The sequence below is a fragment of the Clarias gariepinus genome, chromosome 17 (assembly GCF_024256425.1).
Source record: "Clarias gariepinus isolate MV-2021 ecotype Netherlands chromosome 17, CGAR_prim_01v2, whole genome shotgun sequence".
NCBI classification, from domain to species: domain Eukaryota; kingdom Metazoa; phylum Chordata; class Actinopteri; order Siluriformes; family Clariidae; genus Clarias; species Clarias gariepinus.
Window position 1 is genome coordinate 22,731,331 of NC_071116.1, and position 25,454 is coordinate 22,756,784.

The following is a 25,454-nucleotide window of genomic DNA, read 5'->3' on the forward strand; positions in this document are numbered from 1 at the left end:
CCCACAGACAGTCAGGCCAATTTTGTTAACTTCCACTGGAAGGCCATCCCAAAATTTTTTTTACTTCGTAAATCTCTAGCAAACCTAATTGGTTCTCTTTAACACAATATAAAATTTAAATGATTTTCACCAGATAAACCATGATAAAGTAAAAACATTACCTACCTGATTTCTGTAGGATATATCTTATTAGACTTAATTCCCTTGCTGTGCGTATTAACACCCACAGAAAAATGTACAACTTATTTTTTTACTGCAGAATGTCCGCCAGGACTGATGGCTGATCTTCTGGACTCATGCTGATCAATGCCCCACTGTTGCCAAGAAGAATTGTCATTATAAGAGTTTTAGTACTTTAAGAACTGAACAAGTATTGGGTATATTTGTCATTTAAATTACGACTCCTGCAAGTCTCATATCTGGCCACTTACACAGACATACAGTAAGAACACCCTGTTCCAAAAACTTCATATAAGGTCCCGCAAGATCCCTTTTCTGATGCACACTACTATGCTAAAGCCTCCAGAGGTGCATTCAAGCGGGGTTTTTGAAATCCTGCAGGATCTGATTTGCATGTGAAAGTGAGAAACACCTGGTTAACATGAAAGGGGTATTTACCCAAACTTGGCAAATGTTCCCCAGTAAACAGTCTCATGGGTTTCAATTGCTCATGGTGTTGATGTTGAGGTTTGCCCCAAAACCAATAGGAGTACTGCAACACACCAGTACACATCAACATACACTCACCACTAATGAACACATGGGCTCTGCTGATTAAAACCAGAAGAAATAAACAAATATAGAGCACAGCGTGATTTTGTTTGCATCTCTCAGGCAGAAACTGGCAGCTGGCCATTCAATAACCGTGGAACAATGAGAGAATGAATTTGCCAGCTTTTCTCTCACACGGGCAGTATTGGGGCAATGTGTGACCGTTTAAAACCAATCAAACTTTGCACCCGTTAGAGACTATGACGTCTGAAATTTGTAATATGAACAATTTGTACTATGAACAGCCAGCTCAGTTAGGAAATGCCAGGCTTTCCAGGGATAGCTGAAAGTTTATTTTCCTCAAAACTTTGGACTAGAGTAAAATCTCATATAAACTCATGGTAAGGCATGATGTCACTACCAAGTTTCAAGGTTCAGCACACATCAGTATTCTGACGTAACACAAGACTTATGCTTAAGTATATTTCTTTATATTAATTGCACACAAGTAATATTGACATAGTTTTTGAACTTCAAATTACACTCCAAAAAACAATCCTCACAGAGAAAAAGATGGCAGATACTGTTGGCAGTGGAATGTAAAAACAAGCAAACAAACAATTATATATCAAAAAGGAATATATTTTTAGAAATGAAACAGGCACATGCAGGAATGATCTTTTTCACAGGTACAATGTCTGAATAAAATCATCTCCTATGCTCAGTAGCTGTTTTTAGTGCATTTGGATTATAGCGCTTTAAAAATGCTTTTGTAAAAAGGAAAATTCGGCCTCTATGCTTTTTTTTTTTTTTTTAACACAAGGCTGAATAGAAAATGTAATCTATCCAGAGACATTTTATTTGGCAAATAATACAAACTGGCAGGAATTTCGCTAAGTCAAACCTGCTTCCATTGTAATGTACATCTTTTTTTAAGTTCTTCGTTAAAATGCAGAAATTAGGAGAATGCTCACTGATTCGTCAAGTTTACAAAAAAGAAAATGTCCACATTTAATACCATCCAAATAAATGTCAGGTTTTAAAAGAACGCTTAAGTAAATACATAACATTCTTTTGATTCACAGTAGAAAATGTAATTATCATAACTAAGTTAAATTAGAGTTTAGGAACCCAAATACAGTAAAGTGATTTACTGTACAGTAAAGTGATTTACTCTTTGCCACAGTAAAACATTGGAATGGTGCAAACGATTTAAAGAAGACCATAAGTCTGTAAATGATAATCTGGCCAAGGTGATCCTTGAAAAGTGGAAAACTGTACACACAATCATTGAATCAACATGACTTTTAGGAAATTTCTACATGTATGGGCAGTACAGGAGACCAGTGTTTACTCGCATAACTGTGTTCTGTTATTCTGCACAATCATAAATTCCGCCCCACAAATTGTATCCCTTGTACAAATGGAAGTTCCAGCCATACAACCCATTGCCTTTGGTCATTTCTCATTTCACAAAGTAAAGCATATAAAGCATTATGACAGGCAAATGCACATCTGAAAAGATGCCAAAGGAGAACTGGGCTTGAAATGGGCTTTGGTTATTTTACACCATAAAATCAACCACTGCACTGCTGCACTACCCTCCTCCACACACCCCACCGTTCCCTGGGAATTTGTGCAATCAGAGCCTTCTTTACAGTCACAGTGTGAACACCGTGCGGGTGGAAGAGCAAATCGGCCCAGGCGCCTCCTCTCTCTCTCTTCAATGTCCGGCTTCTATGAGTCGTCGTCCTCATAACTCTGAGTCACTGTCATCTCCCATTAATCCAGGTGGCAAGAGCGTGACAGAGGCCTCTTCTTCACATTAGAGGTCAGGGAGAGCGACTCAGTTCACTCGAACCTCACTTTCAGCTCCGAGAGAAATTATACTGCCTCATAAATTCCTTTTTTTTCTTCCAGCTGAAGATCAAAAAAAAAAAAGCAGAAGCAAAAATAAAAACAGAAAGATGAGGCGATGCTGTCATTATCATCAAAAGACATGTCCCAGGTGCCCTTTTCAGACAGAGCCACGAGGAGCGCTGGAGTGGACATGTGAGAGCATATGATTAACTCATCACGCCGCTATAAAAAGAGACGCTTTATTCTCATGCCAGGCGCAGATGCTGGCTCTAACTTCTCACAGGATTTTCAGCCTAACCATTAGGGGTCTCATTTACAAAAGTGGTAGAGATAAACTTTTCAGCACATCGATGACAGCCGTTTTTGTGGAATGGCTGAAGATTTTTAACTGGTTTTATTTTGTTGTTGTTTATTGTAGAGCACTGGGAACATTTAAAGCTGAAGTGCTCTAAAACCCTGCTACGGGCTCTTAATGTGGTAAATTAGTGATGAAATTAGAACAAGGCCCTGTTCAAAGACACATCATCACGTACATACTGGAATGTGTTTAGAAAAGTGTTTTGAGTCGTGCGGACACTGAACATTCCAAACGCCTTAACACAACCTAGGCCGTGCACTGTGTTTATAAGTGGCTGTTTGCTTTTTAATAGGATTTTCACTATGACCATGAACGCAGATTAACTTCCACAGGAGTATTTACACGTATGCACTAAACAATGTGCTTTAATTCAAAGCCAATGCAAAATGCACCAAGCTCTTGCAAATTAATCGGACAGAACATGCAGACGGTCAACTTCAGAACTATTGGCATACTGTATTAGTACTATGCAAAAGTCTCAAGCCAAAACATTAATAAATGTTTTACTGTGAAAGGCTGCAAAGTGCCTAAAGATACAATTTAAAAAATGGTTGTTGATGTACAGTAAGAACCTCAGCAGCAACCTCGTTTCCCCTCTCATTTGTTCACCGACCATGAGCATTCCGATCACGGGCCATCTGCACCATTTTCACTGGTTAATGCCTTAAGTTAGAGGTTGTATTATGCTTCAATGATTTCAAAGGTCATGTTGTGGCTTAAATAAAAATAAATACCTCTGAAATGTCTCAGGTACAAGGACTGGACTAAAAATGAGAACCAAAAGGACCTTCAGAAAGCCTGGAGAACTGTATTACTCAAGACTGCATTGTAAATCACATGAAAGTCTGGGTCTTTGGGAGCAAATTGTGAAGAAATGATAGAAATGGCTTAGGAGAAATAATAGGTGACAGCACTGGAGATCCAAAAAAATGAGACGGTATTATTGTATAGAAATTTTCAGTTAAATAAATGGGAAAAAGTTCTTTGTTTGCTGATGTTTTTCTTTTTACAAAATGTGTGGGCATTTTATTTTTTTAAAGATTTTTTTAGGTATTATATTGTCTGATATTCAGGGGAAAAAAATAGACCACTTACAAAAGAAAGCAAATACAGCAACCATTGTTATCCATCCTTTCACAGGATAATGAACACAACATCCATTTAAATCAGAAATGAATGCAGGACCTCAAAACACTAGTATTTACCTTTAAGATAATATCTTTATAATCAAACTTAAGCAGCTTGCGAAATTTAGCTCCAAGATCCCTCCCCAGGTGCACGGAGTAGTCGCAAATCCCTCTACAAACTCTCCAACCTTTTTAGACATTCCAGGAAGAGACTCGGGGTTTGACAAAGCTTAACCCGTTATTATGATAATCCTTAAAAAAAAAAAAAAAAAAAAAGCTCATTTGATATATTTTTCTTCATTTTCACGAAGAGTGGAAGTTCAGTGTAACCTTAAAGAGGTCTAGACAGGGTAAATTAATATTTAGATGAACGTTTCAGATTGCCAGCTGCGCTGATCTCTCAGCCGAACGGTTTGAGTGGTGTCAGCAATCAAAACATCCAGATCAAGGTTATGTAGTAATGAGACCACATACTATATATTTTTTTCCTTCGGAAGGTCATAATTTGAAAGTGAAATTTTCTGTGAAATTATTGTGAGAGGGAGCAGCCCTGATACTTTATCAACACTTGTGTCAAGCGTTCGTTCTTAATAAAAGCCTGGGTCTGAATCCCAATACGTCTCGAGCTGTTTAAAAATCTGCTCTGCCACGATTGTCTCGTTTGGTATGCACTCGTGATCATTGTACAAGGCTGTTATTTCAGGCACCTGTTCCTCTCCGCATGTCGCAATCGCCGTAAAACCCTGCATTATAATTATCACAACATCTTTTGTATGTCTGAGCGAGAAATAAAGAATCTCTTCCGAGGAGGAAAATAAAACAGGTATGTTAACAAGCTTGTGGTGGCAAACTCCGGCTGTGATCTATTACCTCACCGAGTTAATATTCCAGACATCTTTACAGAACACATGGCGAACTCGACGCCGTCTCACTAATGGATCATAACCAATCTGATTAAGCCTTAAAAGTGCCATCCTCGTTTGGCTTGACTCATACGGAGTGCTCTGACGCGTCGGTATAAAGCTGTGTAATATCATAATTGCGTGCGGTTACCAGAGTAAATAGAGCCAAATCTTTTTTTTTTTTTTTTTTTACATCATGTCGCTCCATTTTTTTTGCGCATGAAAGATAGAAGCAGCTGGTAATAAATGATTCATTAGAAAGCGAGACGGTATGTAATGAATACTTTCAGATGGCATCTAGAAGACGCACTAAAAATGTAGGCCACTGAGGGAGAAAAGCCTTAATTTAAATTATGTTTAAATTCCCTTTAATGACTTTAAAGTCCTTCACAAATTGATTGCACACCTTAAAATAGATCATTAACCATCATGCGGCAGCATAGCTCATCTAATCCGCATTAAACGGAGTATTTCGTGCATAGAAGCCCGCGTGCCAGATTAAATCAAACGCGCTGATGTTGCGTACGGTGGACGCGCACACGGCAGTATGGAGAGGGAGAGCTTACGGGCTAGAACTGTGCTCAATGGCGGTTAACTGAGTTACTGCGAGAACAGCCACTGGTGACACTAAAAATTTATTTACCGTAATTTATTGATTTATTTCGATGGCAGGGGGTGGTGGAAGCTCGGCGTGTAAGACGTTGGGCTACTGTTTGAAAGGGTTTGAGTTTAAATCCAAGCGCCATCCACCTGGCACATTGTTGGGCGCTTAAGCAAAGCCTTTAACCCCTCAACTGCTCAGGTGTACCCGGACTCGGTTGTAAAGCGATTTGCTTTAAAGCGTTAGCCAAACCAAGTAAATCTAAATGTCAGTTTCATCCAAGGCAGAGCAAGACACAAGTATCCTCACACATCAACATAAAGTAAAATTTAAACAGTCGAAGTGACTAATATTCTACATTAAAGCAAATATTAAATATCGGTCTCAAGCATTAATGAGATTATTCCAAAAAGGAGCTGGACTTGTTAAGTAGCTTAGGTTATGTGAACAGAATGAAACACAACATCTTTGTCAACTCCCAAAGCACCCACTAAGGGGATTAAACTGTATCTTTAATAGAGAGCAAGGGCAGCCAGTCTAATCACTCAGAGCAGGAACAGCGTTCGTGAATTTGAATACCTGCAATCGGAGAGCTGATCTCATATGCAGGTGGTCACAAGAGGTGCCTTTTTACTGTACTCTCAGTATGAGCACTCGTGCCAGAAATGTGAGCTAATTACAGCACTCTAGTCCTATGACGGTCCATTTGATATGTTTATAATCACAATAAGTAATTCCCCTGCATCAAGAGGTTGAAGCAATCAGATGAGTGCAGATAACCTCCACATCTGATGCAGGTAGTGATGTGGTTGGGATGAAGTGAACCTCAGGCCAAAAATGGAATCTCTGGAACGCATTCAAGCAAGAAAAAGGAATTTACTAATCACTGAGCATGAAACCCCTTGCTCAAGTCAAGTCTAGTGCTTGGATACCATCGAGGTAGAAAGTTTTCTCAGTACGCCAGTGCCATGATCGAACTTCCTGCATCATGCCTGATACACCTTCTTCAGTGGATAAAACCATCCGCGACGCTCTGAGATCTCGCACCGCTGCCTACAACACGGGACTCGCGTCGGGGGACATGGAACCGTACAAGGCTGCGTCATACAGCGTCCGGAAGGCGGTGAAAGAGGCGAAGCAGCGCTACGGGAGGAAACTAGAGTCACAGCTCCAACAGAGTGACTCTAGGAGCCTGTGGCAGGGATTGAGAACAATAACGGATTATAAAGCACCGACATCCGGTATGATAAACGCAGACGTGACTCTGGCAGATGAGCTCAACACTTTCTATGCTCGCTTCGAGGCTGCAGCTAAGGACGCTAGCGATGCTAATGCTAGCGGCGCTAACGGCTGCAGACAGGAAGTCACTGCCAGCACCGGAAGCGCGTTCATCATCACCGAGCATGACGTGAGGAGAGCCTTCAAGAGAGTGAACACCAGGAAAGCAGCAGGACCAGACGGCATCTCAGGCCGTCTCCTCAGAGCCTGCGCAGACCAGCTAGCACCTGTGTTCACTGAGATATTCAACATCTCTTTATCTCAGTCGGTGATCCCCACATGCTTCAAAGAGTCCATCATTGTTCCTGTCCCAAAGAAACCTCATCCTGCTTCACTCAATGACTATCGCCCTGTAGCCCTCACTTCAGTAGTGATGAAGTGCTTTGAACGCCTGGTCAGAGACTTCATCATCTCTTCACTACCAGACACACTCGACCCACTACAGTTCGCTTATCGTCCAAACCGTTCCACGGACGATGCAATCTCTCATCTCCTCCATACATCTCTCACTCACCTGGACACTCGGAGGGGGAATTATGTGAAAATGCTCTTCATCGACTACAGTTCTGCATTTAATACCATAATTCCCTCCACACTTACCACCAAGCTGGAGCACCTGGGACTCAGCTCATCTATGTGTCAGTGGATCTCCAACTTCCTAACTGGCAGACCACAGGCAGTAAGGATGGGCGGACATGTCTCAGCCCCTCTCACTCTCAGCACTGGAGCCCCCCAGGGTTGTGTTCTGAGCCCCCTGCTGTACTCTCTGTACACCCACGACTGCGTGGCCACTACCAGCTCCACCACCATCATCAAGTTCGCTGACGACACTGTTGTGGTGGGCCTGATCACGAACAATGATGAGACGGCCTACCTGGAGGAGGTTGGAAATCTGGAGAACTGGTGCCAGAGGAACAATCTCCTCCTGAACGTCAGTAAGACAAAGGAGCTGATAGTGGACTTTAGTACAAAGCAGGTGAGGAACTACCAGACCCCCGTCATCAACAGGAGCCCAGTGGAGAGAGTGGACAGCTTCAGATACCTCGGTGTTCACATCACGCAGGACCTGGCATGGTCCTGTCACATCAACACCGTGGTAAAAAAGGCCCGGCAGCGTCTCTACCACCTCAGACGCTTGAGAGACTTTAGACTGCCCTCCAAGGTGCTCAGGAATTTCTACTCCTGCACCATCGAGAGCATCCTGACGGGAAATATCACGACCTGGTTCGGGAACAGCACCATGCAGGACAGACGAGCTCTACAGAGGGTGGTGCGATCAGCTGAGCGCATCATCCGCATCGAGCTCCCTGACCTGCACTCGATCTACAACAAGCGGTGCTTGACCAAGGCCAGGAAGATCGTGAAGGACCTCAGCCACCCCAATAACGGACTGTTTACTCGGTTGCGGTCTGGGAAGCGATTCCGCTCCTTGAAGGCCAACACAGAGAGACTGAGGAGGAGCTTCTTCCCGCAGGCGATAAGGTCTCTCAACCACAACCACACCACTATGCAGAACTACACAATATTTTCATAATTGGTCAAATCCATCAATCTTCTTACATCCATGAACACTATGGACAATTACACGCTCACCTTCCTTCATATATACACTACATGTCGTACGTTACATCCTGGACCATTGCACAAAGACACTTTAATAACTTTGCACACCTACCTTCACAACTACACTACATTTTACAGTTTTACGTTTACATCCTGGACCAGTGCACAAAGTCACTTTAATAACCTCTGCACTAAGACACTTTGTTCCATGCATATTTGCACACACCGTAAAGTAGATTTCAATTTGCACAGTATATTTCTATTTTGTACATCCTATTTCTATTTTTATTTTTAGTTCTATTTTTTCATAGCACATTTCTATTTTTATTTTTAGTTCTATTTTTCCTAGTTTAATTTAATTTTGTAATTTAATTTCTATCGTATTTCTTTTATTCATATTTATTTCTTATTTGTAAAATTTAACTCTCTTCTAGGGTCAATGGCAGTCGTATAATACATTTCACTACATTTCGTACTGTGTATGTTTGTGTATGTGACAAATAAAATTTGAATTTGAATTTGAATTTGAATACACTGGCCTCCCAGAAACTCCTTTAATGGCCCAAGCATGTGGGAAAAGCTTAGACCAAGGTCAGAACTGTACAGGGGATGGGCCAATAACTCATGCAAGTTTTGTTGGTGAATGAGTGTGTGTGTTTACCTTAAACAGCCCTCATACTGTATCGTGTTATATTCACTATATGGCCAAAAGTTTTTGCGCACACTTGACTCTCGCTGCCAAATTCTGTAGAGCTAAAATTTCCTTTTAGTGGAGGAAAGCAGTCCAGAAGTGTTGAAACATGACTATGCTGGTGTGCACACAGTTAGAGCAGAAAACCTCAACCACTCAACACATTTGGGATAAACTGGAATGATGGCTGCGTGCCACCAGGCCTCCTCACCCAGCGTCAATACTGTGAGAGGAACCTGGAGTACCCGGGCACCCACCAAACACGGGGAGAACATGCAAACTCCATGCAGGCAGACCGGAGGTGCGAACTGAACCCGGACCCTAGAGGTGCAAGGTGTTAACCACTACACCACCGTTTCACATCCTCTGTACATTTATCCCCTTGGACAACTTGCACCTAATATTTGCTTACTGCTTACATACAGATTGTCGACCGTAATAGGAGCCTCTCAAAAAGCATGTACACATACATGTAGTGCTTTTGACCTTGAACTCTGCTTTAGTATGCATCTCAGTCATTCAGCAAAAAAGTGTTTCTTCCTTCCTCATCCCACTCAGCCTCTAACGTGTGCAGATGGAGATGCTTCCCATTAAGCTGTCACTCATGGCCGTACTCCAAACACAATAAAGACAAGCGTGTGACAAAATATCTGCAATAAAGTTCCTAAAAGGATGTTCCCTAAATTAATGGAATTGTTTCCATTACTTAGTTTAACAACAAAAGCCGTTTCGTCTTGAATCACATGCACCAACATGTGGCAGACTTCTGCACAGAACACTGATGCTGAAGTGTAGCTCCTTCAAAGCTCCCTTCGTGGAGGATAATAAAAGACAGAACTGCCTTGTCTCCTCAGATTAAAGCGGAGGGCTGTGTCTTCTATCAGTGGCATTAAAATGCTCATTAACCTGCAGAGTCACCCCTGCAGTAGTCATTACAGCCGTCCTTTCTCCGTGACTCACCCTCAACCAACCAACCACGACTTCACTCCACACTGCTGGGATATTCACGAGGGAATACTCAACTCCCAAACAAGAATCCAGCCGTAGTTATTTTTTTTTAAACCACACTTTTCATCATCCTCTTGTCTTGTCTTGCTTGTTATATCTAGGTGACAGGTTCTGCTAGGAATCATGTCAACACAGCACATTAAATTGGACCATGGTCACTCAACCAGTGGACTGTCAAGAGGTGAGAAGTTTCATTTCTGTCTTTTTTTTTTCCAGAAAAATATAGACCTACAGTATATGTGAACCTGGAAAGCGACAGCTGGAAGGTCCACGTGAATATAGGTACCTTGACTATAGGTACTGACAGATACTTGTGTGAGAGTCTGGAAAACCACTTCACAAGGAGGAATTGTAGTAGTTCCTACTAATAAGGAAAAATTGGATTGACTTATAAGTTGTTGGTTTGGGGATTTAAGGATACGGGTTCGAGCCCCGCTGTTAGTGGGTTGCCAAACGCCAAACTACCTAGCCACTGCATGAAGTGCCAGTCCCAAGCCCGAATGAAAGGGGAGTTTTGCATCAGGAAGAGCATCCGGTGTAAAACCTCTGCCATAATTGTGATCGGATGGTCCGCTGTGGCGACCCCTTGATAGGAGCAGCTGAAAGAAATTACATTTATAACTGAGATGCACCGGTTGATCACCCAATGACCATTTCAGCTTGATGAGCCATGACCAATCATGTTGCGCTGATTCTACGGCAAGCGCATGAGTGCAAAATTCCATGCATTTAAAAGTCTCAAATCTGTCTTTTACTGCAAACTCTGCGAATCAAGAGTGAATTAGTCTCATACCCACTCATTACAACCTCTTAAATAGGTCTCATTGAACTTCATTTTGCATTAAATGTTAAACCCTGGTGTGTTAAGTTAGTTTGTATTGTGTAAATGCTGCGCTTGGTTTTTAAGTGAGAAAACTAATGGTATAAATAATGGGCTACATTTAATTACTCATGTTCACAGTATAAATTCGACTTGTGACAACTTTTTCTTCAAGTTCAAGGAGAAAGAATGTAAAATTAAATTAGGACATCGTGATATGTACAGAATTACAATATTAAACGAATTGATAACCCAGGTGTTGTGATAATATCACATCGGGTGGTGACTGGTTATTCCCATGTCTGCTGTTATAAAATCGCACTCTCACAGGCACTTTGGAGGATTAGCAATTAAAATTTTTGTCATCCATGATTGCAAAATAAAGTTGCCTGTAGATGGTTTAAACTGATTTCATTATTTCTTCAATAACACCAAAAAAAAAAAAAAAAATCCAATCCATAGGGATTGACTGACAGAAATACCTCCTCAGGAGTGACAACACATTCAGGATTGCATGCATGTTTTATTTTTAAGTAAAAGATTATTTTTTTTCCCTTGCTTTTTTAATTTGGCAGAATCAGAATGGTTTAGACATTCAAAATAAAATGACAAATGGACTTCGCATTTGCATTTTAATTTAATGGCATACAATTGTAAATATATGTTTTTGCAGTTGAATTTCAATTATGTGCACGCACACACACACGCGCGCACATGCATGAAGGAAATGCAACTCCGCTGCAGTGCACATTTGATTAGCATTTTATAATTAGCATTTGAATTTCAGTGAAGGTTCTGGAGGATGCTGGAGTAACCAGTGCAAGGTCAGCTAATCCATTAAACAGATGTTTTTTTTGTTGTTGTTTTTTTATCCCATATACTGTGCATGAGGCAGAAATATTTCTTTCATTAGGAGACTCTAAAATGAACCGCAGGCTTGTACCTTTGTGATAATTTGGAACGGCGAGTTTAAATAATTTTTCAAACACCCGGACGTATAAAATTAAATTCCATCTCTGGGAAATTAATTAAGTGTTGAGTGTTGAGGTCGGGGAAGTGTTTTAGAAAAGATGTCTCACAAACATTTTTATTGGCGAACCTGCCCTTAGACTGGCCATATAAGTGATTTTCCTGTAGACACCGTTTCTTTTCTCAGTCCACATTTTCTTAGGGAAACATGATGAAATTCTTGCTGCAAGAGTCACAGAAAATGATTAGGTTAAATAATGCTGAAATATTGCCTGAAATTGCGTTCAAACACACACACACACACACACACACACATATACAGGTGAGTGTTTGTTGTGTCTACTTCTGCTTCTCTTATTGAAGAAAATTGGGTTCAATCCTGAGGGCCACAGCTTCCAACCTCGCTATCTCCGCACCCGTACTGCCGCTGTTCCCCCTGAATACGGCACTTAACCACAAGCTGGTCCACTGATTTTGTAACAAGAAGGTCCTGTCACACACTACACACATCATCCTACCCCCCCGGACAGGCTCGTACAACATAACCTGTTTGTTCTTAATACACTCTACAAGATGACAAACTCGATAGATGTCTCATAACCTGTTTTGGATTAATGCACTTCCTTCTTTAAGCTGCCATTTCCCATAGACACAGATGGATGGTCTTGATGAAATCGGTCTTGACGATGTAAATGCTACAGTGCATGCTTAAGTGACCCGATCCTGGATGATGGACAAGCATCGTATAAAAGGAGAGAGAGACAACTGAGGTTTTAATGGCACGTCAGGGTAAAAAAAAAAAAAAAAAAAACAGTGGCTTAGAATCTGTCTATTTCTATAAAAAGTTAAATAAATAATGAAGGTTTTTTTTCCTGCCAGTTCCAACTGAGACATATATTAATTATTCATGCATTTGTGGACATGTAACCTGGAATATTCTCAAAAGCCCGAGGCACTGTTTCATTCAGTTTATTGTCAGAAATGGAAACATGCTAAAGGAGGGAAAAATGAGACTGTGTGAAGGAGGGCCGAGACTGAAGCCGTTCTGTGTTTTCCGGGCCGCTTCTCTTTTAAGAGAAATGAAAGATCACTGTGTTTCCCATCTGAGGGAGGCACAATGGGTTGCGGTGAGGCACAGCATGACCGTGCCTTTCAGCCTTCACCACTTCCCATGCACTGTCAAAAACGGTTTGGGAGCTGACCGTCCATTCACAACTGAGATGTGGCAAAGGAAACAAACACAATCCAGGCTTGCCTGGGGTGGATGGAGAGGATTCTTCTTCTCATTTCAGGGTTGTCAGGTAGCCAAAAATTGCTCGTATTGCCCTGTTTCTCCTGTCGGAAAAGAACAAAACTTTCCTTCATCGTGAGATTGACTTCATGAATTTATCCATTTTATACAACACAACATGGATTTAATTAGTAGCTAACGTTGAAACATTTGATTCACAAACCCTGAGGAAAATTTTCCAAGAGGTCAGAGGTAGAGACGATTCCAAAATCACTCGGCAGGTGCGCAGATGGTCAGCGATGACAGGCCACTCATCTCGGCATGAAAAAGCGTATGCTCGGGCCAAAACAGGCCAGATTGTGACCAGGGAAAAAGGCCATCTCTAGACGAGAGTGTGAAAGAGCCACTAGCGAGGAAGCGCAAATTGAGCCACACACACCATGAGAGAATGGACAGCATCCATCACACATGACTAGATTTGCAGAAGGACCGATGTGAAAACTAGCCAAAACTTTTGTAAGGAATGCATCATGCATTCGAGTGATCCTGGAGAGGGAAAAAAAAACTTTTTTTTTTTTTTACATTTCATGGTGCCAGGTTGTCAAAAACAAGTTTAAATCTGTAATTAACATATGTGATATGTTCTCTCTAATGAAATCTCTAATTAGCGCTCATGAACTATAAATATAAACAGCAGCTCTGACAGCAGTTCTGGCTGCAAGGCATTTTTTTTTTCTTTTTATTAATGTCCGTTTTCTAAAACCTTACCCTTTCTATTTGAAAACACCCAGAGCAGAGTCATTCTCCTAATTCTCCTAATTTCCTTACACAAACTTTATAGAACAAAGATACACTAATAGCCAGAATTATTACTTCATTCCTATTTACTTTAAAATCTCAATATATAAAAAATATAACAATTCTGTTGAGGAGTCACAGTTTATTGCAGCTACTGTAAAAGAACAGCATTTAAAATTGAGCCACGGAAAACAAGCTATTGTCCTGAATGTATGTGCAAGATCATCAACAGCCACATTTCAGCTGCACCAAAATGCCTGCTTTTCACTTATTTAGGACAAAACTTCATGCAGAAAGCCTGGAAAAGGAGCCGCAAACTAAGGCAGATGCATTAAAGGAAACCAGCAACAGAGGAAACATAAAGCGTTTGGTGATGTCTATTGGTTCCAGACCTTTTGTGAAAGTTTGTGATCGTAATAATTTGGTTTGGTGTCATTTTGTCCAATTACTTTTGAGCCTATGAAAATGGAGTGACTTTATTAAAACAATGAACGTAATTCCCCAACAATTTGTGTCATATTTTTATTCAAGCTCTTGAATTAAAGCTGACACTTTAATCACTTTTTAATTGATTAATTTCAAGTCCATTGTGATTCATGCACAGAGGCAATAAAGCCTGGTTCAGACTGCCAGGCCAAATCTAATTTTTAGCATATCCTAATTAGAATAGATTTGGTATCAGATTATTTTCATGTAGTCTGAACAGTAAAAAACACATTGAACTTGATTTCTGTAAATATGACAATGAAGTCTACACAATCACACGGTATGGACATGGATAAATGTTTGAAAACCGAGTAGGAAGACGATGAAAGAAATGGAGATGGAAATATTGTGGTTAAGCCAGCTGCTCTTCCTGAAAATGCAGTTAATATAGATGCATGGAAAATTCAGGGGCACGGCTGTGACATGTTAGCGGTTATGGTGCCAAAAGCAAAAAAGCCCCACCGTGATCTCCTAAAGCATAGCAATTTAACTTTCTACATGCATCAACTTTCAACATTTAGAAATTGACAACAAGTCAAAAGTGTGTAAGTAAATATATAAAATGTCTGTATAAGTTCTGTATATTGTATTTGTGCGTGTGTGCGAGTGCAGGAGAAATGAGTCAGCCTCGCTTGGTTCAGTGAATCCGCTGGGAGCACGATGATAGAAAATGACTGTCCTGTAAAGATCTCCAGATGTAGAATAATCCTAAATTCCTCAACAACATCCTAAAATCCTTAAGAAAACAGAGGTCACAGTCCAATACAGTGGAAAACAGCTCTGAGACAAAATGGTGTCTGGGATTCCCCTAGCGATTTAAAAAGCACAGAAACAACATTGTAAGATTAAGTACACTATAGGCGCAGGTATGGTTTGTGGTCACATGATGGTAGTCTGAGGAAAGGGGTTCGAGATTTAGCCAAGTTGTTTGGTATGCTTTACATTTTGTACATATTTTGTCAAAAGCGTATAAAACTTCATTTATCAAACTTAAAAACAATTTCAACTTACGAACATGCTCCTGGAACAGAACTCGTTCATAAGTTGGGAACTATCTGTACAGGCAAAGCTAGGGGAAATGTACAGAAATTGGGTGATGTATGAGGAAATGTCATGCTACATGCAGGCCTCCAGCATCATTACCACAGCAACCAAGGCATACGCTATAGATTGACTATGTGTCGCATTTGTGCTGCCAGTCTGAATAGACCCAGATCCAATCTGAACACTTTTAAATAACACTTAGGACAGGTTATCTTAAAGATCAGATTTGTGAAACAAATCAGATTTGCCTACAGACAGAACAAGACCATGTCCAAATAATGGACCTGACTGTATATATGATCATCCCCATTATTACAGACCCAGAAATTAAAGGAGAAGTGCTTCTAAGTAAAGTGTGAAAGAATTAACAAAGTGGCAGTGTGGCGCTTCCAGCTGGTCAGCAAAATTTTCCTGACCCCCTGCTGCCCATACATGAGAGATTAAATGGAGCCCCAGTCAGCCATAGCGGCTCCGCGATAATGGGACCTCCTGGGTCGAGGGAGGCCATTGAGGAGCGTACAAGATGAGTTACTCCCATTTTTCTCGATCCCTCTGGTACCAAATCACATGTCTCCTCCAAAAACAGGGCCAAGCATAAAAGTAAAATTAAACACATCCGTCCTGTTCTGGACAGCATATCATTAAGATATACAGTACTTCTCAGAGCCGAGTCAATATTTAATGATAACAGAAGAACAGAATGAGACCAGTAATTTTACTTTATACCACACACAGTCATTCAAAGTATAGAACTACTGTATATTACTCGATTGAGGACTGCTTAGTTTATTTCTTAATACTTTTAGTACAATTGGAACAAAATCAGAAATCACAACAAAATTGAAAAATCTTTATGACCGCTCTATAGCTTTCTTAATGAAGATGCGAAGAACTTTCATATGCATCACCAACGTGGCATAATCCACGGAATAAGACGTGATAGAAATGGCCTAAGGAGAAATCATGATGCTTGATTGACAGTGTAAACAGCATAAATGATCAATGAAGCATAGAAGCGGCAACGAAAGCTCAATATTCATGTAAGGAAAGCGATAATTACAGATTAAAGTGATCTAGAGCAACGCAAATTAGTTTAACAAGCAGACATGTTGTCGGTTAATTATTTGCACAGTATTGGCCTCATCACCAAGATATTACAGAGCAGCGTGATATAATGCACTCAGTCCTCTAATACATGATGGAAAGTTCCATTAGGTTTTATGGGAGCAATTGCAGTTTTTGACATTGCATTTGATATGGTATTGAAAGGGTTGCGTAACTCTTTAATTACAACCAAAGTGCTGCTGAATTCTCAAATTTGATTGGTCAGAAGGTGTTGATTCATCGTTGATCTAGAGCAGCAGTCCTGACTAAAATGCCAGCTAACGCAATCATTCATGTTATTTTTTTTCACTAGTTACAACCAAAAACATTTTATTCATATACAGTATAATGTAATGGATAAGGTCAATGTGTGTGTGGGTGTGCACACAGTGCTGTTGGAAAGTTTTCAGACCCTTAAGGTTTCCACATTTTCTTATGTTTTACACTTATCTTAAAATGGATTCAAACCCTTTTTTTCTCTCTTATCATTTTACACAAACACTCCAATAAACAATGGCAAAGTAAAAACAGGTGTGTGTATCCAATTCAGACCTATCACTTAGTACTTGGATAAAGCACCGCTGGCAGCAACGGCTGCCTCAGGTCTGATTGTGAATGATGCTAGAAGCTTGGCACACCTTTTCTTTTGAAAGTTCTTTAATTCGTCTTGGCAGAATTGTTCAAGCTCAATCAGGGGGGATAGGCACAGCCATTTTCTGGTCTTTCCAGAGAGGAGCTAATGAGTCTGGGTCCAGACTCTAGCTGGGCCACTTCAGGCCATTCACAGAGTTGTTCTGAAGCCACTTCAGGTTTTTTCTTGGCGGGATGCTTTGGGTCATTGTCTGGTTGAAATATAAACCATTGCCCCAGCATGAGATTCTGAACACTTTGGAGAAGGTTTTCACTTAAAATTTATTATATCTACATCAATTTTACACTCTATACTAACTAGTCTCGTAGTCCACATTGCAGCAAAACATCCCCAAAGCATCATACGAGACAACGAGGAGAAATAGTGCCCGATTTCCTGATTTCAAGTACTTCAATCTTCGTGTCATCAGACCAGAGAGTTTTGTTCTCATGGCCTGAGAGTCCTCCAGGGGCTTTTTGGCAAACTCCCAGCGAGCTGTCATGTGCACTTTACTGATGAATGGCTTCTGTCTGGCCACTGTACCATAGAGGCCTGGACGGTGGAGTGCTACAGTGATAGTCGTCCTTCTGTAAGACTTTCCCATTTCGACAAGAAAACTTAGAATCTCGTTTATAGTGTCTCTTGGGTTCTTGGTTGCCTGTCTGACCAAGGCACTTCGTCCACAATTAATCGGTTTGGCTGGGCAGCCCCATCCAGGAAGACTGCTGGTTGTTCCAAATCTCGTCCATTTGAGAATGGCAAAGGGCCACCATGCTCTTGGGCACTTTCTATGCTGCAGAAATTGTCTCATATCCTTCCTTAGAACTATTCTCGACACAATCCTGTCCCGCAGGTCTACAGTCAGTTCTCTCAACTTTGTTTTCACTCTGACTCACACCATCTACTGTGACTTATACAGACTTATATGGACTGGTATGTGCCTTAGCTAATTATGTCCAATGAATTCAAATAGGCACAGGCAGACTCCATCAAATTGTAGAAACATCACAATGACTATTTATAGGAGTTGTATGCAGCAGAGCTCAACTGGACCACTGGATCCACGGACCACTGTTGGGGCGCACTGCTCTACATGGTAACAAATTTAAGGAAACATTTGTGATTATCAAAGAAGACTAAATAATCATGCCGTTTATGTTGGTGGCGATTTATGTAAGGTTTATGGAAGGAGTCTTCAGTGTCAGTACTTTGTTGCAGACAATACACAGGAGCCGTTAGGATTCGTGTTTCCTAGTTTCTTAGTCTTGTGACAAACTGCATGTTTATAAATCCGATAATAAAAGTGAGAATCTCCATAACGTTAATTGTATCCAAAACGTGTACAATGTGTCACGTGCTGTTCATTACTAACACACTCACCCACTTATTCTCTATACCTCTTATCCTGTACAGAGTCATGGGAAGCCTAGAGTCTATCCCAGGGCACGAGACGGTGTAAAACCAATCTATTTCAGGGTACACACACATACATACACACTCATTTACTCACACACTAAACCAATTAGTCTACGCTGCATGTCTTTGGACTGAGGGAGGAAACTGAGGGAGGAAACCACCAAGCACAGGAAGAACATGCAAACACAAACGCCAGGTAGGACTTAAACCCTGGAGGTGTGATGCCATAAAGCTATGCCTTGGCGCCTTGATATTCTTTAAGCCTTGGCAAATTGTTGTGTTTATAAGCAGACTTCGGACCATATTGTCATATTTGTGTGTTGATCCTTGATTGACATCGATAATAACACACCTGTGATTTCACTCTGTAAAAAACAACTACCCACACAGACCCATCCCTAACCACACAAATGCCCTGCTGTTATGTTAAGGCTGTAATATTCCTATTTCGCAAACACCGCGCGAGCCTCAAATTTGTATGTCTACAAACATTATGTAGGGACACACTTCATAATCCATCCAACCTGCCTTTCTGCATCCCGATGAGGCATGTCTGCCTCCTCACGCCACCCCCCTACAACTTTTCCAAGCAATTTAACTTAGCTGCGAGTAATTTCTCCATAATTATGCAAATCACAGTTTTCCTCATTTTTTTTTTTTATTCCCATGCTTGAGCAACATATTGCGCAAAGCGGCGATAGAGGCAGAATCGGGCTCCTTTCTGCTGCTCCTGCAGCCACTCTGCACAGACATGAGTGCATTATTGCAGTCAAGCACCAGGTGAGAGTATTAGAAACTTAATCACCAGCTCAGCTATACATACTAATGCCTCCTGATCCCAGGGAACGAGTTAAGAGGGGACAGAAGGGATTAAAACCGGGTCTGTGTTAACAAGTCATCTCAGGCAAACTAAAAAGCTCATGTAATGAAATGCTGGAGTGAGAAAAATATATCAAAAGCTAATGTTGCATGATATGTTGCTTGTTCAATATTATATCACAGCCTCAATTATTTCTACAATCTGATTGGTACAAGATGATGTTGATTAATTTTCTACAGCGAAAGCTTAAACAGGTGTTCAAGCTACACTGCAAAATATGGGTTAGTATTAACATGATACTGTAGAAGCAATAACATACAGTAATAGAGAGTTCATGGAGAGCTTCATAAAGAAAGCTTTACATGATGAAGCCTAATAATAAATGGACTAAAAAACTGATTTCCAACCATTAATAATAAGGTAACACTTTCTGTTAGTAGCTGTGCATTTAAGTCTGGGCACAACTACTGTGCATTCAGGACTGAGATGAGAAATCTTGCCGAGAGCGATTTCGGTGAGAAAATTGGCTTTCTCCTGGAGATTTCCTGGACCTCGTAGGGCTCACTTCAAACTCCCCAAGCCTCTCTTCAATCTCGCCAATCTTTGAATTATTGGACATCTATTCTTTCTGTAGACCTTCCATGACAATAAAAAAAATCAATACATTTCTCTTATAGCGCTCTCCTAGCAGTGGTAGACTCACGCCTAGAGCACACCTGGGCACCTTCAGAAGTTGCAGGGCTCTCCTGGTCGTCGCCAAATTTGTGGATGCGGGACAGCGATGAAGAGATTGAGGAGTGACTGGGGAGATTGAGGACTAATCGAGTAGAAAGTCCTGTGAGTTTAGGAAGCACCTTGAGCGTTGGCAGTGATCTACGTATTCCAGAAGAGGGTTGGTGAGATTGAGGAGATCGTTGGCGAGAACTCTCCCTAGGAGCTTGGGTCCCATGCGCCGCTAATGTTGTCCTCTCGTGCCTATCTTGTTTCTCCAGGCCAAGCTTTCTTTGTAGTCATAGGCCACTCGTCGATCACTCCTCACCTCTCCTCATGGCCAAAACCATGGGATCAGCGGATATTCCACATTCTCGCTGTACACCCATTGTCCACTCTCCACTTTCCTTAAATCCACACACCATTTTCTCACTGGAATTGGTAATTATGACATAAAAGCGGGCTTAATTAAAATTCATGGAAGGAGTTTCCAGTGCAAGCAATTTTGCCCTAGATGCAACTTTTTTTTGGATTTAAAGCTGTTTTAAGAATGTGCAAGAGTGCTGCTCTAACATAAATGATAGTAGGAACTCATGTCAGAGATGGTCCACAACTAAGATTTGAATAATTTTGTTCTTTAATATAAAATTTTTATGATGATTATTGCCTAACTGCTCTGGAGGAAAAATAAATCAACTTTGGGATGGTAACAGCCTTTCACCACTCCATCATTGATTATTTACCTTTAACAAAACATTCCGAAGTGTTATTTTCCTTACTTATGAACATACGTTTCCCCCTAATTGTGATGCTGGGGATCAAAGTAGTCTACGATCATTATATTTTCAATATGTGCTAAAAGAAGTCACAGAGAAATACTAAAATGGAACATATCAGTGTATTATCCAGATTTCATTATTCTGTCCAGGTAGGAAATGGCTGAATACCCTTATCCAGTATGACATTATGGTAATGTAGTGAGATCGCCCCCCCCAGTTGCACATTTCCCTTATAAGCCTGGAGATAATGAATAAAGACAGAAGATGGAAGCTGTAGAATTGTAGAATAGGACAAGCTAAATAGAATGCTAGCGTGATCCAGATAAGGATATTACACATAAATGTTGTTTATTAATCATTATTTCAGTAGTTTTTAATAATATATGAGTGCAATATGATATATTTAAGATTGTGAAAGTAAAACGTCCTCTTAATACAAGCCATTGTTTTTTTTTTTTCCGCCTAAATACCTATTAGAGACAATGGTGTGAATTACACAGCAGCCAACTGAACGCTATTATCCGACGTGCTGCACATTTTTATGAAGCTACACATTACATTTTCATCATATCCCTCTGCGAGTCGTCTAGAATTGAGTGATTCAAACGTCTGATCAGATTACTGTATAAATTTTTAGATGTCCACCATTCTGTTACCTGTGCCTGGGCCTCCATGCGGGCGTACTGAAGCAGCATGGGCTCTCCGTGCTTCTGTTTGTATTCCCTCTGACAGCGTTCAGCCAGCATGGGCTCATTGGGCAGGAAGCTGCTGGCCCAGACCTGCACAAAGACAGCATGAGTATCACATCGAGCAAGTGCGGCTAGCTTCACAAATCTATAACATTTCCCAAGCATTGTACAAGAGGTACGGATGTTCATATCATATAACAAATAATATGAATACTCACTCTCCCTGTCATAAAACTAACAGCGTTCACATAAAAGACTATTAAAGAAAAATTGTTCTGAAAGACTGCATCATGTTCTTCACTGAAGCTTTAAATAAAAAACATAGATTTTGACTCAAGGCCAATTTAGACTAAAAGCCACTCCGTAATGTGTTCAGCCGTTTTTCTCAAGCAATGTTTTTTTTTTTTTTACTTGTTTGTGTGAAGAGTGAACTCAAGTGACATTGATGCAATTTAAACCTCACATTATATACAGTGTTAAGGTATACACTACTAGCCATAGTGTCCTTGTATAGATCTTTGTCTGATTATTATTATTATATGCTTACATGTGTCACATTTTGAAATAGAACATATGAAATATACATTACAGTGAACCAAAAATGTCTATGTCATTAATGATAACATACTTGACCTACTAAATGATTGCTATTAATAAAAATGGGCAAAATGTTAATTTATAAAACAAATTATAAAATCTATTAAGTTATTTTACTGATTATCGTGATAATATATATATATATATATATATATATATATATTGTGTATATTTATGGTGTGTCTGTACATTGAAAATATTTGCAAATAATAATTTGATAAGGTAAGTAATAGAATACATCAGATGGCTTTTGGAATTTTTGTCTGTTTGTTTGTGCACGCATCACATAAAAACTACTGATAGAATTTTTATTGGGTTTTCACAGGTGTATTTAGCCATGCTTGAGGTAACATATAGGCTTTGATTCACCCCACTCGGCCCACAGCAAGAGAATATATGCTAATTATATAAATAAAAAAAATAAAATAATAGTTTAAGGGAAAACGCCCTTATATCATTCTGCGCACTTCACAGTACGACGTGAAAATTTTAGTTCATTCCAAAATTAAACAGGTGGCGCTGTACATTTTGCAAAACAGACTTCTAAGTGTGCAATTAAATTCCACATGAATGGAGTCGCGGGTACTAATTTCATATGAATCGAAAACTTATTCAACAACTTAATTTTAAGATGTCGTGGAAATAGCAATTGTGGCTGGACAAAAGAATGGACATACGTTTAGACTTCAGCAATTGCAGAGAGTGTTTTTATTAAAAGCAACTGCCTAAAAAATAATAATAATAAAAAATGAGGCAAAGATTTAAAAAAAACGAATCAAGAAAAAAAAAAAAGTTTAAATGCTAGGTCAGTCAGGTAAAAATTATGAGTTGTGAGCTGAAGAAATACTTCATGACGTGCTGGTGTACTGAGGGTGTGAGGTAAATGCAATCAATAAATGAGTGATTTTAAATGTGATCATGAGTTTGAGTGAACATAGGTGCTGTAATCCAAGGTGTCCATGTGCGTGTAGGTGAAGATGCATCGTGGGAAGTGGAGTTCAGCACAGATTTCTGGTATGTATGTTGATTTTATCAGTGGAGGAAACATGAACAGTGTAAAAAGTATTTCTTTTACTATTGCAAATAAAGGCTCAAACAAAAGACATTTAGCTTGCAGGTCACACTATTTACATTTTTCCGACAACACCTTAAAGGGGAAAACTAAAGAAAAAAAAGTATCTTAAAGCAAATGACGCATGTGTACTGCTATTAGTTTGAATTCAACAGAAGGGTTGTCTAATATTCAATTAAAAATAATTAAAAATGACTCTAATCCTCAAGTGATAAGCTTATATCTTTAGTGGCTGTGAAACAATTATGAATTAAATGAAAATGAACCCACCAAAGGAAAGGAAAGTGACGTCTAAATGTCAAGTGAGTACCGGTACAAAAATTACCGACTAGGTTGAGAGGCCAGCATAAAATTTTCAATTTATAAAAACTCAGTACCAGTGTGAGTCTAAAACAGATTTACATATCATTAAGTGTTTTGTTTTTATATAAGACTGTAGATAATGATGAATATTTTGCTAGTGTAAGTGAGGTTTGTTATGTACTTCCCATCTTATTTTCCATAAATTTTTTTGATCTTCAATTAAGTCATGTGTTTGTAACAAGAAATTACCATTGTCTTCAAAGAATGCTGTGAATAAGATTTAATTATATTTTATTGACTATTTTAACTTAAATGTCAGAGTTTTCGGAAAAAAAATATATTAAATAATAATAATAATAATAATAATAATAATAATAATAAAATGTAACATATAGTCCAAATATACATGAAATGTTTTGAGACATTTAACATTACATTTCTTAATTTTAACTGCACATAAATTATTTAAGTTGAAACATGCATTTATTTCTTTATAAATGAAAATATAACATTTTGATATAACACAATGATTCCTTAATTCATATCTGAAATGATGAGTTTAGACAATTATAGCATGTATATATATATATATATATATAAAGTCCATATTATGTCCATGTCTATACTGTAATGTGTTTAAGTGTCCCGTCATGCAGTGATGGAGTTCTGTACTGCAGAGCTTAATTAAAGTTAATTAATTAAGATAATAAGTCAGTCTGATTCAAGTCCATGTATCTAACATAATGCAATCTGTTTCATCACCAAGTTTAGTAGATTTTTATGTTAAACAGTTAAATTAATTGTATAGCAGACAACTGACAAGATGCAGGGTAATGTAAAAGTTAATACTGGATTTAAGTAAATTAATAAATTAATAAGAGTTTCGTGGCAAACTCAGACTATATCAAATTGACATGCTGTAAAAATAAATGTCAGTCCTTCGAACAGGCCTGCAAATAGGCTACTGCATCAAATTCATGTTATTTAACATAACGCCACCACTATGCGATTTATGTTTCATCTCAGTCAGCCAACATGTGGCCCTTAGCTTACTTTATCAAAGTAAATATGCCTTCCGGGAAAAAAATATAAATTGCCCATCCCTGCTATAGAGGACTGTTCCTCTCATCACTGGGCCATCTCGTAGCCTCTCCTCACCAGTCTCACCAGGTGAAATTTATTATATGTAATATATGTATATGTATTAAATTTAGTTTTTTTTCCTTTTTTTTATACTACTGTCATGTGTGCCTTCTTTATGTAGATGATGATACAGCGGTGTTAAAAAGTATTTAAAAAGTATAGCCCCATGCTTTTGTCTGTCTGTGTGTGTGTGCGTGTGTGTGTATTTGTCACATTCAAATGAATGAATGTGTAATATTAAAATTAGTTTGATGATCCCCATTAACAATTAGAACTGTTAGAAATGTGCTTGTATTAATACAGAACACTACAGAATACATCTTCACTATACTGTTTTCAACAAACTATCAGGAATTTTGATACTTTGTACACCTTGATGCTAGACGTCTGTAGTTGGAAAAAAAATGAAAAATTATAATAATAAATGTGAAATTACAGAGGCCTGATTAGTTTGTAAGATACCATTTAAAAAAAAAACATTTAGATGTGACCAATTAAATATATCAAAATCGAAATTGTTAAATTATTGTTAAAATTAAGCTTTGCCTTTAATAGAAAGAATGAAGTATGATACAGTTTGAAGCATAAAATTAGTTTAATTTCATATTAAGTATTCATAACGTTATGACCTCTGACAGGTGAAATGAATAACACTGATTGTCTTATTACACTGGCACCTGAAAGTGCACGGGATATATTAGGTAGCAAGTAAACTTTTTGTCCCTAAATTTGATGTGTTAGA

At 39.3% G+C, this 25,454-nt stretch overlaps 1 protein-coding gene across 1 annotated transcript in view; it reads right to left on the minus strand.

Moving 5' to 3' along the window:
* The window catches only part of galt (galactose-1-phosphate uridylyltransferase), a 115,715-nt gene that overhangs the window by 60,088 nt on the left and 30,173 nt on the right, over positions 1-25,454 (minus strand). Inside the window, exon 7 of the mRNA XM_053515595.1 lies at positions 21,565-21,687. Within this exon, the coding sequence (XP_053371570.1) occupies positions 21,565-21,687 (123 nt within the window). The remainder of the gene's footprint in view (positions 1-21,564; positions 21,688-25,454) is intronic.